Raw genomic sequence first — 19288 nt, 5'->3', positions numbered from 1 at the left:
TCCTCTATTTCTGTAGGAATTGTCATCACGTATGCAAATTCTCTGCAGCGGAAACATTCTTCATTCGTGCCATTGGAGCACAATTGCCACAACTGCACCACCAGTCTGTGTTGATCCTGGGGGATGGGTTAGGGCTTTGGTTCAGCTACTGCTGCGGCTTTGGTGGCTAGAGCGGCAGCGACCATCTGAAGCTCAATTTGCCTCAATTCTTCATCCGAATACTCAGGCTCATATAAATACGATTCAACAACATCATCTTGTGCCCCTCCCGTAGTGAGTATTTTGTCACCAGACATACAGTATTTGTAGGCTGTTTTACTTTGTATAACTAATGTGTAACACTGTCTCCACTTCTCTACCTAAAAAAACATGCATCTGTGAATAAGGGCATAACGTGCAGTTTCTACGTGGCAGGGATTCCCCTGAGAGCGCACATGCGCAGTTGTTACCCATCTCCACTCCATGATGAAGTCCAATTGAACTGAATCCACCTTCAGAGCATCCAAAGAGCTTGGGTTGGTAAGTTCTGCTCTCTAGTGAGCGTGGGTTAATGAGTAAAATATGTGGACAGAAACCAAGACGGGATTCCAATTGGCACCCTAATCCCTTTATAGTGCACTACTTTTGACCTGGGCCCATAGTGCACAACATTGGGAATAGGGTGCTATTTGGGATGTATCCCAATACCACGTTTCTTTCTCTTTCCACCTCAGCAGGTGTATCAAAATAACAGCTTTGCGCCGACATTGAGCCCATTGAGAAATAAGGAAACTTGATGAAGCACTTTCTAATGCAGCTTTTCAATATTGATTTCACAGCACTTTGTAGAGAAGTCTTCCCCTCCCTGGATTCCCATGGAGACCCGGTCCATGTTGATAGGAAATACTGTATCTCCATGCCCACCCACTCCGCCTGGCTTTAATTAAATCTGGTCAAGGCTTTGCTTGGTGGCCCAGTGTATTTACTGCTCACTCTCTTAAGTTGGTTGGGGGTTTCCTCCCTGCTAGTAAGTCTGGGTTACAAAACAAGACCAGTGTGTGCTGTCTGTAATGTAGGACTTATGTCCATGTCATGCTGTCAGGGCCAAGTGTTCAAAAGAGTATGGATACTTACATGGTTTTGTGTTATTGTGTTATTCAGCAAGGATAGTTACAAGATAGGTATCTCCTACTATGCAGTCAAACCTCTTCAATCTTCCTTGTCTTCTCTATAATGGATTTTAAAATCATATTGATAGCCATATGTTTCTGAGTGTGGCTCACAACTGTTAGCAATTAGCTTTCAGTGAGGGGGTTGTCATACTATTCAGATTACATGTCCTTCCAACCCCCCAAATGTTCCACTTTCCCATTCATCTTTACATATAAACGGCTTACGCTGCAATACAGTACAATTTTGTTTCAGATATACAGTTATTTTTAATGGCTCCAAAGGTAAACAACAATCCTTCATTGTCATGACTCATGTTTTGTTTTTGTTTGTGTTTGCTGTCATTCTGTACTCTGTGTGGAAAATCAATTTGTCGAGGGGTTGTGCTTTTCCTGCTCATCATCTTAACAGAGGGGACGAGGGGGAATAACTCCCCTCCCAATACTCCCTTCCTCCCTCCCTCCCTCTTTCCCAAACCCTGTTCATTTTTGGCAGTTCCTCGTTCCTCCTTTTTTCTCTCTCTCCTAGAGGGATTGTATGACAGCTATTCCTGCTGCTGGCAGAGAGAGTGGAGACTGTGAGGGAGAGGGAAAGTCTGTTATTCAGAGGAAGTTACCACCTCTTCCCTATAGGCTTCTCTACACGCTCCAGGACTGGAGAACAGCAGTAGTCACAGGGAATCGTCAAGTCAGGATTGCTTGTTGTGTTGATTTTCCCAACCTGGAGGCGAGAAGTATACTGTTTTGACTGAGGCTAGCATTGAGCCTTACCTTATCTTGACAGGAATTAACTTTCCTAAGAAGACACCTTGACAGCACTACTTACTTGGTAAGTGTGACAACCTCAGTCTGTGTATGTATAATAACATATGAACCTCAACGAGGTATTTATATCACTGCATTTACAATGTAAAGGCTGTAAGTTTTTGCTTTTCCCTTAAAAGCCATAAGAGTCTAAGCCCTGCCTAAGCCGGGGGAGGGGGTTCTACTAAGCTATATGGAATTTTTGAAGAAGTTCATAACAAGGATCATTTTGCTATTTGATTTATCATTTTAAGACCTCTTGAAGTATCCCCCCAAAATATGTAAAAAATAAATAAATAGGTATGAAAAATGATATTGGGCTGTCCTGCTATTAGCCTATACAAACACATGGAACAACAGATAGCCCCCCAAAAATATCAAAAGGAAGTTTGTTCTGAAATGCCTCTCCTTGTGAGGATCGACGCCGTTGTGAGGATCGACGCCGTACAGGAGAAGCAGGTAAAGGGAGTCAAACGTTTATTCAGGAACGGACATAGAACACGACAGGAACAGCTTCAGCACACGGGACAACAAGGACATATGACAAACAATCCCGAAGCAGGGAAACAGACAGATATAGGGAAGGAAATCACATAAGTAATTGAGTCCATGTGAGTCCAATGAGCGTGGATGAACGTGACGGGGAAAGGTAGGTGAGCGTACTAAAGGTGCGTAAAGTTGGGGAGTCTGGCGCCCTCGAGCGCCAGAGGGAGGAAGAGCGGGAGCAGGCGTGATAGTACCCCCCCCCTCTAGGTCACCACCCGACATCCCACCTGGGCGAACCGGCCGAGACATAGGCGCTGGGCAAGCCGGCTGGGGGAGGGGGAGGAAGAGCGGAGCAGGCGTGACACTCCTGAGAGATATAAGAGAGATATAAGAAAGATCAAGAAACATTTGTACATTTTCTTTTTACATGTATTTAAACCCGTATTTTTGGCACTTAACAGTCCACACACATATATATATATATATATATATATAAATACTTCCATACATTCTTTCAACTGATATCATATTAGTGTGTAGCCCAAACTGTTAGGACTCTACAGATCGGCTGTACCGACTTCAGACAAGTCCCAAGACGCTTATTGGGGTCGTAGAGCAAAAAGGAGAACACCATCGGGTTCGTGAAAGTCTCATCTTTCCATAGAGGGGTCATAATATAGGTTCCAGCGCTGTGTGTTGTACCTTGTTTCCTTCCTTCAGTAGCTATATCCATATCTTTACGTGATTCAAGCTCATTTATAGGGGGTATACTGTTCTTGTTGGAGTGTCCTCAAGAGAAGCAATGCTCACCTTTTGAGCGTCTCAATAAGAGCTACAGTGTGAAGTGTGTGTGGTTACAACACGTTTCTGATGGATCGGTGCCAGAGAGCAGGGCTGATGCAGCTAGCTGCACAGTGGCTAACCTTGCGGTGATAAATGACTGCACTTTCGACCACAATAAATACAAAACATCCTGTATTTTGCTGAGGGCCGCATCAACAGCGTAATACGATCAGGGGGAGCCGAGGTTAGAGCCTCACGCATCACTAATGTGCAGCCCACCGTTTCGTCAACATATAGGGGTCCTGTGTGTGCATACGTATGTGTGTGTGTGTGTGTGTGTGGGGGGGGTTAATGGTTTTGTCTCACACACATACACACGCACACACCGTCTCCACTGGAGTTCCGAGGTCCTCTTATCAGTAGGAGATAGCCATTCTCAGAGGTCCCCTCTAATTAGCATATCTAAGTGGGCAGGCTGTTTGCTGTCCCTCCCTGTGTCAATCTGATAAAGTGACAGATAACAGAGGATAAGTGTGAATGCCTATAACCCCCAGGCGTGTTTTGGGACAGTTGACTTGTATCTGACCTCTCCCAGCTATGTTCCCCTCCATCCTCTTGTTCTCCTCAATTTCACTGCCCCATGTTTTATCACTGGGGTTTTTTGCTTTATCTGTGGCCACTAAGGAGTCACAAGTCAATCGTTGACTTGAAAAGCTTGTCTAAACTCTAATCCATTTGCCTGGCCCTCTACTGCACAGGAGACAACAGTGTTTCGGGTGCTTTCACGGACACACGTGGCCCAGGATCAAGACGAGGGGTGTATTTTACGAGTGGTGTATTTGCTTCGTCACCAGTACCATCCTGTAATGAGGCCTTGGTATCGCTACTTAAGCCGTTGCCTTGGCCTTGCTATTCTCTCCTAGCAGACACTGATAGAGCGACTCACATCTGACAATTTCTTAGGGTGAGTGAAACATTACTCTCCCATTTGTGTTGGTATAATGATTGGTTTGTTGTGTAACATGAGAGAGAGTTTGAGACATGCCATCTAAATGAAGTGGGGCGTACAGTATATTATATTTTGTAGACCACTAGCCATTAGATGTTGTAAACCGGTTTTGAAGGAGACACAGAAGCTATGAACTGCCTTGTCTAATCAGATGTAAAGCCAACAAGACTGTATTCGATTCACATTCGCCATTGACAAATAATAGGCTGATGAGGGATTTATCTCTGAAGCTGTGTTTAGCAAGACTCCTACTAAAACCACTGCTGTCTCATAAAGGCTCCATTCTTTCTGGTGGCGGCTTCTCCCTGGTCTCCTTAGACTTAGGGGGATGTTTGACGTGCTAAATCCACTAGGGTTTGCCTAAGCCTCTCTCTCTCTCTCTCTCTCTCTCTCTCGCTCTGTACACACACGTGAATGTCCAAGAACATAAATAAGCCCTGGATTTAAGGTTGAATTTGTTTAAACTTTACATGGGAATCTGGGGGAAGAGAGAAACCATATGGTGAAGAAAGAATTTTAAAAAAAGAAGATGGCAGGGTTAAGCACACAGAAACGGGTACAGTGACGTTTGTAAAGTGTCTCTAGTTGATTACACATTAAATAAGAGACACTGGACTCAGAAGCTTAATCTTATAATTGAATCATAGTTTAAGGTTGGTTATCAAATATTCACGGTCTACACCAGCTTGTCTGTCCAGCTCCGACAAAACTGTACTCTGACGAACTAAAGAATTCATACCATACAGACTAAAAATGACACCACGGGTCACTTTCCCAGAAGACTAGGCTTCATTTATGTCTACATGTTTGTGGACAGGAGAGTTAACTCTGCCCAGCCACCCATGGAAAGGGCTAACATGTTTTGTGTCATAGGGTTATCACAAGTCCTGTGTAATGAATACAGTGTGTGGTTGTGGTCGGCTGTTGCATGCTGACCCAGATCGATCAGAGATCACAACTCCATTTTTGGAGCTCGAGGCCGGGGATCACCTAGGGTGCATGCGAGGGGGCAAAAATGAAAACACATATGGTGGTATGCACAGACAGACACTCTCACGCTCTGTCTCACACACACACACACACACACACACACACACACACACACACACACACACACACACACACACACACACACACACACACACACACACACACACACACACACAAACTCATTAAGTTCCAATTCTGAGCATCAATGTCCTGGGCTCTGTATGCACAGTACTGGATAGAGATGGAACACATAAGTCGATATGAAGATAGAGCATGTGTTTCCTCTTCTGGATTTCCAGATGAGAGCAGCACTTTGTCTCTGTCTACCATCAAACCCCTAAGACCCCACATCTGGCCACTATTAACCCCCACCCCCATGGGCCCGTATCTCTATTACCCCCCCATACCCCCACCAGCCCAATCCTCACGGGGTAAAGAGATTGCTCTCTAGATCATTTCTTATGTCACTAAAATACCTGCTTCGGTTTGTCACGGGGTTGCAGTGACATACGTACTGCAAAGCATACAGGCTTCTCTGCTGAACCAAGTTGGAGTGGAGTTGAAGTTGCCACTCTCCATTTAAATGAAATCATGGGCTCATGTGGAGAAGTATGACAAAAAGAAACCAAAACAACCTCCTTATTGAGTACCTGCCCTGTGAAATAGATCAGAATGTTTAGTAATGCCTTGACTGAGAAGAAAGTTCTGGTCCTTGAAAGCTACAGTGTTAAAAAGCTGTTGTTAATTGAGTCTAAAGTCAAGTTCAACAACTTATCAAAACTGTCTGGCTGTCAGCAAGGCAGTAAGTGGCAAAAGTGTGTAATGGAGAATGATGTGTAACTCATATGTCCACCCACTGTGCACAAATGTCGGTACAACGTCTAGTTTTGAATTATATTTCATTGCGTTGTCAATGAGCGTGAATTGAAAATGAAATCAACACAATCTTTGAGCCATGTAAGTGCATTTTGGTTAAAAGTTTGGTGAAAAAAATACAAAAAAAAGGTTGATTCTCCCAGTTTGTGCCAAGCAGGCAGTTTAAAGTTAATCCAAGGCTACTGTTTGGAAACCACCTTCACTGGGTGGCAATCCTGCTCGCTGTTCAGAGGAAAAACGAAAAAGCTGATTTTCTAAGTTTGAGTTTCAGCTCTGTGGAGCTCCCCATACTCTCAGCTGGCAGCCATCTTTGGGGTCAGCTCTGTGGAGCTTCCCATACTCTCAGCTGGCAGCCATCTTTGGGGTCAGCTCTACCTTGTGCTCAGTGTTACTGAGCCTGATGGCAAACACATGTCTGACTGGGCTCGAACTGAAATAATCCCCCCCACAGTACAAGCCCATGGCCAGGGCACGGTGCAATGGAAAACAGCACCAACACTTAGCACAGCTTGATCCCCAAGATCCCATGTCAAGAGAAAACAAAAATGGAAGACACTCTCTTTTCTCCAAAATGCCCTTACAACCCTTCATGGCTGTCAAGGAAGACCAGCCGCGCTGGACAGAAAATGCCTTCCCCAGATGCCTACCCTCTGACTGCTTTTGCAGGCACCAGCACGAACAGAGCCCTAGCTCTTAGGAAAAGTGTCCGTTTTTATCGGTTGGAACGTTACCGCATGCACCTCTGTCTGTCTCAGGGAGAGGGTCAGGGATAGAAGGGATACAGCTTCTGTCAAATGAATGTCAAAAGTCGATTTTTTTTGTTGTGCATTTTTAGCTAACCCTAACTCTTTTCCTAGCCTCTTCTCCTAACCTCTCACGAAGAATACAATTTGACAAAAGCTGTATCCCATCTAGTGAAAAGTTACATCAGGCTTTTCTGGACTTGGATGCTGTCCTGCCTTGGTTGGTGGTCAGGTGATCTTGGTTGGCTGGGTTTAGGTATAGAGAATGCCTGGGAGAACATACACTGGCGTGATTGAGGCCACATGGTAAACTATTTTACTGAAAGCTGTTCAAATAGGAAAGGTATGGAAAAAAACATCCAGTATATACTTTTGTGATACAACAGTTTATGAGCATTCTAGGGAACAGCCATTAACCTGCTTTTCTGCTAATTACAGAATCTCACATCATGGCTTTCTGAGAAAAATGGAAACTAAGTAAATCAAAGCACTAGCACTAGCTCTACAGGCTGTTCAATTGCAGCATACAGTATTTATTCAAGTTGCAAAAGTCAAGTGGAATATATTGAGCTTAGAACTGCCTCCATGTGCTCAAAACAATGAATAAATTACTCCTCAGTGGTCCATTTGATCCCATGGGTCATTAATCCCAGACATATTTTCTCTCTCAGTAGCTGAAACAAAAATATAAGAAACAAGGAACTTTTTAATGAACTTTGTCAGGGGCAAAGTTGATGAATGCTATAAAATTGTCCTCATTTTACACTCAAACTCAAAGTGACACCAGTTACAGTGTGTCTCTGATCTCCCATGCCAGAGCTGTTGGACTAGGCTATATATGTGCATAAAAACAACAAAATGGGATTAAATTCAAATCTGGGCTTTTTCAACTCACTGAAGACCTATGCCAGGCAAACCACAGAAAGGCCATCCATTGTGCCAGGGAACTATTGTGGCCGCACATACATTCTAGGAATCGAAAATATCCCTTTCGCTCTGCGGTTCAAAGTGTGTCATTATGGTGAGGAAACAGGCGTACTCGCTCCCTAGTGGGATGAGTTGTTTGTAATGTATTTTCTCATTGTAATTCAATTATGGTTACACTCCCTGGATAAATTCCTACTCGGGGGCTGTTAATGTGATTTCTCAGATGTGACAGAGGAGTACTATGGTTAGATACTTTATGAATGATTTATAGTGTACAAAAGGGCTTCTGTTTGGTAATAGGAGCTAAAACTCTTGCTTCTGAGATTGGTCCCTGTCACTATTTACATTTACATTTAAGTCATTTAGCAGACGCTCTTATCCAGAGCGACTTACAAATTGGTGCGTTCACCTTAAGACATCCAGTGGAACAGCCACTTTACAATAGTGCATCTAAATCTTTTAAGGGGGGGGGGGAGAAGGATTACTTTATCCTATCCTAGGTATTCCTGAAAGAGGTGGGGTTTCAGGTGTCTCCGGAAGGTGGTGATTGACTCCGCTGTCCTGGCGTCGTGAGGGAGTTTGTTCCACCATTGGGGGGCCAGAGCAGCGAACAGTTTTGACTGGGCTGAGCGGGAACTGTACTTCCTCAGTGGTAGGGAGGCGAGCAGGCCAGAGGTGGATGAACGCAGTGCCCTTGTTTGGGTGTAGGGCCTGATCAGAGCCTGGAGGTACTGAGGTGCCGTTCCCCTCACAGCTCCGTAGGCAAGCACCATGGTCTTGTAGCGGATGCGAGCTTCAACTGGAAGCCAGTGGAGAGAGCGGAGGAGCGGGGTGACGTGAGAGAACTTGGGAAGGTTGAACACCAGACGGGCTGCGGCGTTCTGGATGAGTTGTAGGGGTTTAATGGCACAGGCAGGGAGCCCAGCCAACAGCGAGTTGCAGTAATCCAGACGGGAGATGACAAGTGCCTGGATTAGGGTCGTACTCTGCGGATGTTGTAGAGCATGAACCTACAAGAAAGGGCCACCGCCTTGATGTTAGTTGAGAACGACAGGGTGTTGTCCAGGATCACGCCAAGGTTCTTAGCGCTCTGGGAGGAGGACACAATGGAGTTGTCAACCGTGATGGCGAGATCATGGAACGGGCAGTCCTTCCCCGGGAGGAAGAGCAGCTCCGTCTTGCCGAGGTTCAGCTTGAGGTGGTGATCCGTCATCCACACTGATATGTCTGCCAGACATGCAGAGATGCGATTCGCCACCTGGTCATCAGAAGGGGGAAAGGAGAAGATTAATTGTGTGTTGTCTGCATAGCAATGATAGGAGAGACCATGTGAGGTTATGACAGAGCCAAGTGACTTGGTGTATAGCGAGAATAGGAGAGGGCCTAGAACAGAGCCCTGGGGGACGCCAGTGGTGAGAGCGCGTGGTGAGGAGACAGATTCTCGCCACGCCACCTGGTAGGAGCGACCTGTCAGGTAGGACGCAATCCAAGCGTGGGCCGCGCCGGAGATGCCCAACTCGGAGAGGGTGGAGAGGAGGATCTGATGGTTCACAGTATCGAAGGCAGCCGATACTACTATGTGGCTAGTCAATCATTTAGGAAGTACCTTTATCTAGTGAGATGGCATAATCAGCTTCTCCCCACAGAGACAATAACAGTGTGATTAGCTCAGACAATCAGACAAAGCTCAGAGAATCAGACAATGTTATCCTTCACTTTAAAGGTCCACTTTAAAACTATTATGTTGACTTCATGGACAGTCAGACATTGTATCCATACCTCCATCTATGAATTAGAATTGTTTACATTTCTTTGACCCAGGTTTATAACAAACCAAGTGGCGGGGCAGATGTATGGGAGGAAACTTGGTAGGAAAGGAAAAGCTATTGTGCTCTTCTCCAAGTTGATAAGAACAAAAATATCACACAACGTAACGGACAGGGTTTTCCTTAATTTGGTTCCTCTTTCCTCCCAACCAAAGTAAACATCTGTTAGTCAGAAATAGAGAATGAACTCTTCCCAGGCCTCACAACACCACATGTTGTTTACATTGGCGTCAGTCTCAGCACAATTTGTGCTTAGGCCTTACAGTTATTTGAGACTTGGATGAACTTTTCATTGTTTTTGTATCTTGACGTGGTGTCAGGATACACTTTTCTTACACTCTTAAGTAAAAACTGATTGGCTTCAATGTGAACCCATTGATTGACTGATGATGCCCACCAAGTGACTAAGGACACAGGAAGTGGATTGTGTGTTCAAATTGTTTGACCTGAGGTTATGAGGTCAGTTAGGAATGAATGACAGGCATTATCTGGTCACATGCGAGGTGATGTAATCTATGAGTGAGACCATGAAAGTGGAAGCCTTCTCACGCAACATTAGCATGGAGTGTACCTCCATTTATTTCCAAAAAAAGGTTATAGTACCATAAAGGGTATTTGGCATGTCGGTGTAGGAGAACCCAGTTTGGTTTCATATAGAATTCTACAACTACTAAGAACCCTTTGAGAACCTGTTTGTGACAACTTTATTTTGTAGTGGCAAAATGATCCAGTCAGCATTTTAACTTCTTTAGAGGCTCTTGAAGGGAGTAATATGCCAGAACATTTTCAGCACACATTCAAGTTCCCAAAAACTGCAGAAATACTGAAACATATGTAAACAGTGTTTTTCTCTCCAGCATTCAAGGGACATGGCAACATCTGCTAATGAATAGAAAATGAATTCACTTGAGGAACATGACTGAAAGTTGAGTCATGGGATAGTGCGTTGAGGGAGGTCGAGAGCACGTCTGTTCATCATTTCTTCCTCCCGGTAAAACAAAAACACAACAAAACAACAGGCTCAGGTTAATTATTGTTTAGATTGGCTTCAAATGAGTCTCCGGTTGTCTTTAACCACCGTTCTCAGATGCCTGAGTTCTGATTAATTTCATTCTGGTGCATTCCACTCTGAGAAAAGAGCAGTTAGCAGTCAAATCATTAGCCATGACCTTGGCGAACTGGTGAAGTCACTCAGGCCTTACACTTTATTGCCCTTGAGACCAAAGCATAATATTGCATTGGAAAGATCTTTAGACAGTATCCTATGTGGATACTGGCTGCTTTGCCTAGATGAAGAATCGTTTCAAATAGCTAAGCAAGGATTAGGCCTAGGTGACCTGGTCCGAGATCTGTTTTGTGTTTGGCAATTACGATGACTGTAGTTGGCTATACATACAGCACATACAGGATGGATCCCGCTTCTGTGGTCCAAAACAAAAGGCTGACCATATGACTCGGTGGCCTGGAGTGAAGAGATGCTGCCATGGCGACTGCTCCCTGTGTCCTTGCTAGCCGCGAACACTCTCTCGGGCCCAGCATTAGTGTACATAGGGTCTGGCAAGAGTCAGCAAGATCAAAATCTGCACTGGAAAGCAAAGAGGCCCTGCTAAACCAACTTAAGCTGGCACTGGGCTTTTCCCAATCAACACAAAAAAAAGGGTTTGTGAAAAATTCACAGCGCAGCGTTTTTCATGGTCCTCTTTCCCCACCTGAAATGTATAGAGCTGCTCATTTTCTGTGAGATATACTGTGGCTGTCGGGTGTACAGACGAGGAGTTGTACTTCTTGGAGACAAAGTGCTCTGAGGATCTCACAGTGGTTTGATGTATCAGAGACTTAAGTTTCTATGTTAAACTGTTCCGGGAAAACATCAGCCTGTGACTGTATCAGAGATATTTTATGTACTTTCATTTATCACTTGTAAGCAGCTTTGACTTCAAAACATATCAGTGCTTAGGAGTACAGACAAAAACCTCGAGAGAATTCACTCTTTGTCATGTTTGATGACAAACACCACGGACACCCCCCCCCCCAAAATGTCTCTGTCTCCCTGCACATAATTTATTGTTGTGTAGTCTCCGTACATGTGCAGTGTTTCGGTGTTTAATATTTCTAATATATATGCGTTTGCGTATCAAAATATGAACAGTTGTACTACTGAAAGCTAAGCCTGCATTTTGTCTGCTGCCGGACTGTGTATCCCTCGGCAACAGCAAAAGGCCAGTCATTGTTTGCATTGCAAACGCCTCAGTGAGTTTGGATCTGATGTAGGCTGACGGCTGTGTGAGTGTCTGTGTGTTTGCTCTTGTCTCAGGGTGGCCAAATGAACTGTTCGGCCTGAGGAGCGAAGGGCACGGGCATAGATCCAGAGAGAGAGAGAGAGAGAGAGAGGCTCAATCATTCAGCAAACCTCTCCACTTCCACCATGAGCTGGGACTAAAGAGTTACCTCTACAGCTTCATTTTATGGTAAGGTTAATGATACAATACAAAAGTGTACATCTGTCTGTACTTCTTATTGCCTAACTTTATATCGTAGAGCAACAGAAAGAGTATTGTGCTTTCTTTTATAAAGAGTCAGGCATGTGCTATGAACAGCTGCAATGCATATGGTTGACCCATGTTTTTGTTGCATTTTTGTATCAACAAATGGGGGTGATAACAACAGCATAATATCCTCGAGATTCACATTAGCGTAGAATCCATAGACTGAAGAGATCACCCCCAAACAATTGAGGTGACATAAAACAAAAACAGGTGGACTGTCCCATTTTTGATGTCAATGATCTGTAGGCCATGTGCTATGACTTAGCTTGTTGTGAGCAATTCCACGGGTTAGTACTGTATGTGACTGTGCTAGAGTCAGCCATCTTTTCAGAACACACAGAACACGTGTAGAATGAAAGGGATCGGAGGCTAATGCTAACGTGCTAACACATCAAAAGGTTCAGGGATACTCGTATTGCCTGGGCCCCTGTGTCGCTATCTATCACATCTTGGCTTTCCTGTGCCATGTGCCTTGCATGTACCATGTGATGATGTCATAGTGGAGCGGACGAGAAAAGGGCAGAGTCAGCAGGAAAGGGCTATGACAAGGGTTGAGGGTGAAGAGAGGGGGTTGCACAGGAAATGCGGGAGAGACCCAGCAGGAGCCACATGACCCTTTGGATAGAGTGTTCCATATGGGAGAATCCACACAGCCTCTCACTTCGATTGGAAACAGGTTCTCTCTCTCTCTCTCTCTCTCTCTCTCTCTCTCTCTCTCTCTCGCTCTCTCGCTTGCTCTCTCAAAAGCGCAGGGGGGCTCGCTGTAATAGCCTATGTAATTGACCAAATAGGAAAAGAAGCAGGACCAGGCGTTGTACTGTTGTTGCGTGGTGAGGCGTGGCGCCGCAAGGTTCTCTGTGAGGGAAATTTGAGACTTCCTGGGGAGCCTGAGGCGAGGGAGTAATGACCGGGACAGCGAGGGCCTGCAGGAACACAATGGAGCCAAACAGAGCGACAGGAAACGCTGAGGAAAAGACTCAGACGACCAGAAAGCGTCACCAGGGATAAGCCCAGTGGCCAAAACTTAAACCAATCAAATGACTCATTCACATTTGGTTCTGCTCTCCATGCAGAGCTGCCTTCAGAACAAGATCAAGAAAGGAAAACCCAGTGACTCTGTTTCAGTCAGGGACAGTCAAAGTGTGACTAAAATAGATATTGAAACAACAGCAACACAGGTCCTCCAGGTCTTCACCCATTTGTGTCAGTCGGGGAAATTAAAAGGGTGAACAACCCAGGTTCTGTAAAAACAACACAGAGGTCCTTGGGCCGTGCTCCTATTGATCCGGGAGGCTCGTTGGAGGAAGTGCTGCTCATTGGCTTCTGAGGAGAGAGTTGACCCCTGGCCCCTCACTGTAGAGGCCTGTCCCAGCTCACAGGCAGAACCATGTGCCAAATGCGTCATGATCCCAGTTTGCTCTGTTGGTATTTGAGGACGAAACAGTGGAGCTTTTGTTTGCCACAGCTGGACCAGTAGGCCTTGTCCTCACCCACCCAAAGACATGTGTGACCGACCGGCTCGATTCGGTCCAGTGTAGCAAAATTTGAAATAGTGTTTTTTTTACGTTGGATAAAAGTAGACTCAGAGCTAGAAAATGGTATATCATACACTACAGTTGAGGAACAATGTGAAAGTAATTCTGCTTTGAAAGTTGATCAACTTGTAACCCCAATTTTGAGAAAATGTCACTTGAATGTTACTATGGAGAAATGCTGTGGTCAGTGTGTTTGGCGCGATAGCAAACGAGAAAACATCTAGTGTGGCACTAGAGGCATTCGTAAAATACTTTAAATACATTGTAAAGGGGAGGGTAATTATGGGGGTTTGTGGTAGCAGAAGTGTTTCGGTGGGGTGCATGAGGGTAACATGAGGGTAGCTGTGGGGTGCATGAGGGTAGCTGTGGGGAACATGAGGGTAGCATGAGGGTAGGTGTGGGCTGCATGAGGGTAGCACGAGGGTAGCTGTGGGGTGCATTAGGGTAGCATGAGGGTAGCTGTGGTGTGCATGAGGGTAGCTGTGGGGAACATGAGGGTAGCATGAGGGTAGGTGTGGGCTGCATGAGGGTAGCACGAGGGTAGCTGTGGGGTGCATTAGGGTAGCATGAGGGTAGCTGTGGTGTGCATGAGGGTAGCTGTGGGGAACATGAGGGTAGCATGAGGGTAGGTGTGGGGTGCATTAGGGTAGCATGAGGGTAGCTGTGGTGTGCATGAGGGTAGCTGTGGGGAACATGAGGGTAGCATGAGGGTAGCTGTGGGGTGCATTAGGGTAACATGAGGGTAGCTGTGGTGTGCATGAGGGTAGCTGTGGGGAACATGATGGTAGCATGAGGGTAGGTGTGGGCTGCATGAGGGTAGCACGAGGGTAGCTGTGAGGTGCATTAGGGTAGCATGAGGGTAGCTGTGGTGTGCATGAGGGTAGAATGAGGGTAGCTGTGGGGTGCATGAGGGTAGCATGAGGGTAGCTGTGGGGTGCATGAGGGTAGCATGTGTCTTTTGGCTAAAACTCATTGTGTCAGTTTGTTTGAGGGTGTGTGGAAGTTTATGTGATACATGGTGGGAATAACTGAATTCTTGCATACATTAATGCAGACAGTGCTTGGCATTGCATGCATGGAATTCAGAGATCGCAAGGAATTCTGATGCAGTGTGCTGTGTTTATTTGTATTAGGTATAAGAACGGGCTACTGGACATATCGTCAGCATGGATGCAAAGAGGAAAGAGATGGACCTCCTCAGCAACAGCCTAGCTGCCTACGCACACATCAAAGGTCAGTCAATCAGTCAATCAATCAATCAATCACTTTAACAACAGCAGTTGTCACATTGCTTTTAAAGTACCACAAAATGAATCAATGAAACAAATTGCCAATGTGCCAGTCATACATAACAATATTGATTTAGGCTACTAGCACAATTACTTTTTGACCTATTGTGGTGTTTTTTTTAATCCTAGGTGAATTTACCAATGATCTTTTTCTGTCCTGTAGAGAACCCGGAGAGCTTTGGGCTGTACTTTGTAATCGGGGTTTGTTTCGGCCTGGTCCTCACCCTCTGCCTCCTGGTCATCCGGATCTCCTGCAAGCCCCGCACCAACATACCGGCCTCCACGCCCGAGAAGAAACACTTAAAGGATTTCAGTGAGGACGAATGTGATGAAGATAGCGAGGATGAGGAAGAGGAGGGTGACGTCGAAGCACCCGCCCCCCTGCCCACCACAGAGATTCCCATTGGCAACCACCACAACCACAGCCAATCGGACGGGACACTGAGCGTTAACGTGTTCACGTCGGCCGAGGAGCTGGAGCGGGCGCAGCGATTGGAGGAGAGGGAGCGAATCATACGGGAGATCTGGAGGAATGGGCAGCCTGATATCCTGGGTTCAGGAACAGGCACTATAGGTCGGGTGCACTACTACTAACGCCCAGTACTACGGGACCACTGAATGGACATACTATATAGAACTATGGTGCTATGGAATCAGGGGGTACACTGTGGTCCACACCCGCCAAAGACAGACTTAGAATCAGACCTCTGGGTGGGTCAGTTCCCTGAGGGAGACCTTACGATTCCCATGAGGGGTGTTACTGATGCTGTTGCATACAGGCAGGTCACAAATGGCGTGCTACTTCAATCTGGTGTGTATTCAGTGATGTGAAATGTTCTGAACGTTGCAGATAGAAATAGAATGATTAGAGCGTACACAATTCCCTATTCTACCTGAAAGACAATCATATCTGTTCTACACGATACGTTTCTATCTGAATCCCTCTGAACAGGCCCCTGAAGTGTAAGTCTTGACTCTAACACTATGTGATAGTGGTGTGCTGTGTGAATGTATTTCCCCCATCAACATTTGTCACCTACTATCACTGCCATAATGGAGTTACACCACAAGGCACCTTTGAGACCAGTTCTGCTGCTTTGTGATCTAGGCATGTTGAATGGGAACATTTATCATAATTGGAGTCTACAGTGTAGAGAGATGCCTGAATAAAGTATTGCCCTTAGAAAAGCACAAAGGGAGTAGGGAAGGACTAATACAGCTATTGACAAATAGCCAGAGATACTGTAGGGTGTCAGGACCAAGTATTTTGCAATGAGAGGTCACTTCCTTTTGTTTGCTATGGGGCCATGTTTCCCTCAACACATTGGTGAGTTTACAGCGGGACAGCTCCGTGAACTGTTTGTCATTATATTAGGAAATTATCCTCAAGTGGTCTTGGAACCTTCTGTGAGGAAATTGCTTCGCCTAAGTAAGAAAATAGAAATAGATTCAGTGGGACCATTTTTCACCTGATGTCAAGTCATTTTGGAATTGGACTGCTCAGTTTGCTCAGTTTATGGACACAGTTTTAGGCTGTTTTCAGAACCAATTACACTTGGGGAAATTAAATAATTAAAGTGTTAAACTCAAAAGGCCTTGTGGTTGTTTCTGTTACACATAATGTCTTTTAGACAAACAATACTCTTCCTTATTAAAATGTCCCTGGGCTATGTATTTTGAATATTCTGTACAATATAAAGATTGTCTAGGGGTGAAATTTAACAACTGAAAGACCTCAGTTGAGCCATTTAATTACAATGGATTGTAAGGTCACTCATTGTTAATCGTTAATCTTAACCAATTGCTACCATGTGTGCCTTGAAATGTTAAATAGATGTGATTTTTATAATACAATATCTTGAAAACTTGTTTGCTAAATGTTTTGGCAAAACCCAGTGTTCTATCTAAACTAAATAAAGTCTTATTTTATTGTCTGAAATAAAACACAGGGCAAAAGGATATTTGATTGCCAACAGAGTCATGTTGAACATTGATGAATAACACAATCTGCGTATGTATCTTTGGTATGATCATTATCCAGTGTGGTTCTCTTGGGCTTTAGCTGTACAGGTTACTAACCAAATAAAGACCTGGCCCTCCAACTGGGCACAGATATCAATTCAACATCTATTCCACGTTGGTTCAACGTAATTCAATTGAAATTACGTTGAACCAATGCAGTCATTTATGTTGATCACGGCATTGTTGGGTTTACAGCTCGCAAGGAAGACAGTTCACTGTACTCGTGCACGTGACATTAAAACTTGAATCTCGACACAACATAGATTCAACCAGTGTGTGATCAGTAGGTATGCTTTATATCCATTTGACTTTTTGGCCAACCTAGCAGCCAGAAGCCTTAGAGCTAGAGTCTGACTGTGCTGGACACCAATGTATTGAGAGGCCAGGCCAACGTTGCGAGGAGGAAGGCATTGCTTGTAAAGGAAACCAGCCAAGAACTTCTGAAACATGTCTTAAACCTCCTCGAAGTACACAATGTGCTGGAAAAGCAGACCGGGTAGCAGGTTTGCCTTGGCAAGGTTTTCTCTGAGGTCAGGGCTAAACCCTTATGTGGCCAAGGTCCTAGCTACATATAATGACATGGAGGTCTGGACCTCTGGATAAAAAATAAAAAAATACTATAACTCTCAACTTGCTGATGAGAGTTATAGTAGAATACACAAGGTGCAATTTCAAAACTTCGTTGTGCATCAGCAGTTTTCCTCTTGTTATATGTCATTCACTGACAGTCACTCAATTAGCCCATATCAGTTAAAACATTTTCGATTGGTAAATTACTATAGTTAGTCTAGCTAGCTATCTAAACTTGAAGTAATCATGGTCAAATGACCAACCGGGCACGATGGGCACGTCCCCAGGTGCCCTGACGTCCAGAGGGCCCACATTGTTTTTGTTAGTCACTCTCACTCAGATATCATATTAATGGCTGGATTCAATCAGTATCGCAGAAGTATCGCAGAAAATCGGCATTAAATAGTTAAGGTAATTTCCATCTGAGCTGACCAATTGAGCTCTCCACAACCGAGGGAACATTGCCTTTAATTGTCAATTGCGCTATAAAGCGGATCTTCAGCGCTACGGACTGAATAGAGCCCTAACATGGCATAAGTCATTAGTCCGGCTGATACCTAACTCTGGAAAGGCTCTTTTGATATTGTCAGCACGATGCGTCGATAATGAAGGGGGCTGTGCTTCTATACTGATTGGTGCCCCTCTGTGTTTTCCTCACTCATACACCCACTTGGAATGCCACTGAGGGCCGCCCCCTTCTAATACAACTGTTGGATTTTCAAATCCAAACAATGTGAGGTCTCAACTGAAACAACCAATCAAAGCTTAGCCAGAAATAAGTACAACTCTGTGTGAATACTGCATATACAACGGCCTCCTGTCCAGACCAGTGTCAGCTCTCCCTCGCTGACCACGTGAGTCGCGTCAGCCGGGCTAATAAATCATGGCAAAATGTGTAGAATTGCAGGAAATTAGCTTTAAAACTGCAATAATGTCTCCACACCCCACAGACCTCACTAAAACTCAGACCCTGGCTATGGTCCTGGGAAGGGACTGCAGAGATTTTGGAGAGAAATGTTTTCTATCTTCCCTTGTTTCCAGATGAGAGGACAAGATTCTAAAGACAGGTAGGCCTAAATTGCATTTCAAATAGGTAAACTGCTTAGCCTAAATCAAATTTGAATTAGGTCTGTCTTCAATAAACTTTCCATTTAAATTTACAATAAATGTTTATTAAGATATTATGTTGATGATGATGATTATATAGCCATAATTTACATTGTGGGACAGCACTTCTAAATGATAACACTGACCTGGAGTCGGAGGAGTCTCTCATGTCCATTTGGGCATGCTGATTGGTTGAAATACCTTTTTTACGATGATGATGAAGTTGTTGATGATGATAATGATGATGATGGTGGTGGGGGAGGTGGGGATAATTAGGATTATGGATTAAGAATGTGATGGCGATGTCGTGATGATGATTAGGACTATGCATTGCACTGTAAACAAAATATATTATTATTTTCAGTTAAGTTGTGGGCTATTCCTCAGCGTTGTGATCGCATCCCTGTGATCACCACTCCTGCCATGAGTGCATGGATTAGATCATAGACGATGGCTTCCACGACATTGAGGGGCTTGGCTCAAGTCCCAGTCCACAGTGTAAATCAGTTATACTAAAATGTGTAATCATGACTGTGCATATTTGTGCCTTTTTCTGAGTTTTTGTAACCTTTTCTATTCCGATTCTATTTTTTGGGGAAAATCATTGTTGGATAGCTTACTGTGTAG

At 44.7% G+C, this 19288-nt stretch overlaps 1 protein-coding gene across 3 annotated transcripts; it reads left to right on the top strand.

The window, feature by feature from the left end:
• The first annotated feature begins 1677 nt into the window (after nt 1–1677).
• On the top strand, nt 1678–16923 carry LOC115105558 (protein eva-1 homolog B-like). Of its 3 annotated transcripts, none has more exons than XM_029627739.2 (4): nt 1679–1977; nt 11907–12060; nt 14807–14906; nt 15126–16923. In XM_029627739.2, exons 3-4 carry the CDS (start codon nt 14840–14842, stop codon nt 15554–15556), a joined length of 498 nt encoding a protein of 165 aa, XP_029483599.1. In that variant the 5' UTR covers nt 1679–1977; nt 11907–12060; nt 14807–14839; the 3' UTR covers nt 15557–16923. The 3 variants fall into 3 exon arrangements, with proteins under 3 accessions (XP_029483614.1, XP_029483599.1, XP_064866323.1); XM_065010251.1 differs by lacking the exon at nt 1679–1977 and adding an exon at nt 3950–4185; XM_029627754.2 differs by lacking the exon at nt 11907–12060 and having other exon boundaries at nt 1678–1977.
• The last annotated feature ends 2365 nt before the right edge of the window (nt 16924–19288 follow it).

This window comes from Oncorhynchus nerka, linkage group LG3 (assembly GCF_034236695.1).
Source record: "Oncorhynchus nerka isolate Pitt River linkage group LG3, Oner_Uvic_2.0, whole genome shotgun sequence".
Classification (NCBI taxonomy): Eukaryota; Metazoa; Chordata; class Actinopteri; order Salmoniformes; family Salmonidae; genus Oncorhynchus; species Oncorhynchus nerka.
The sequence above is the reverse complement of the archived record's forward strand: the minus strand, read 5'-3'. Positions and strand labels throughout refer to the sequence as shown.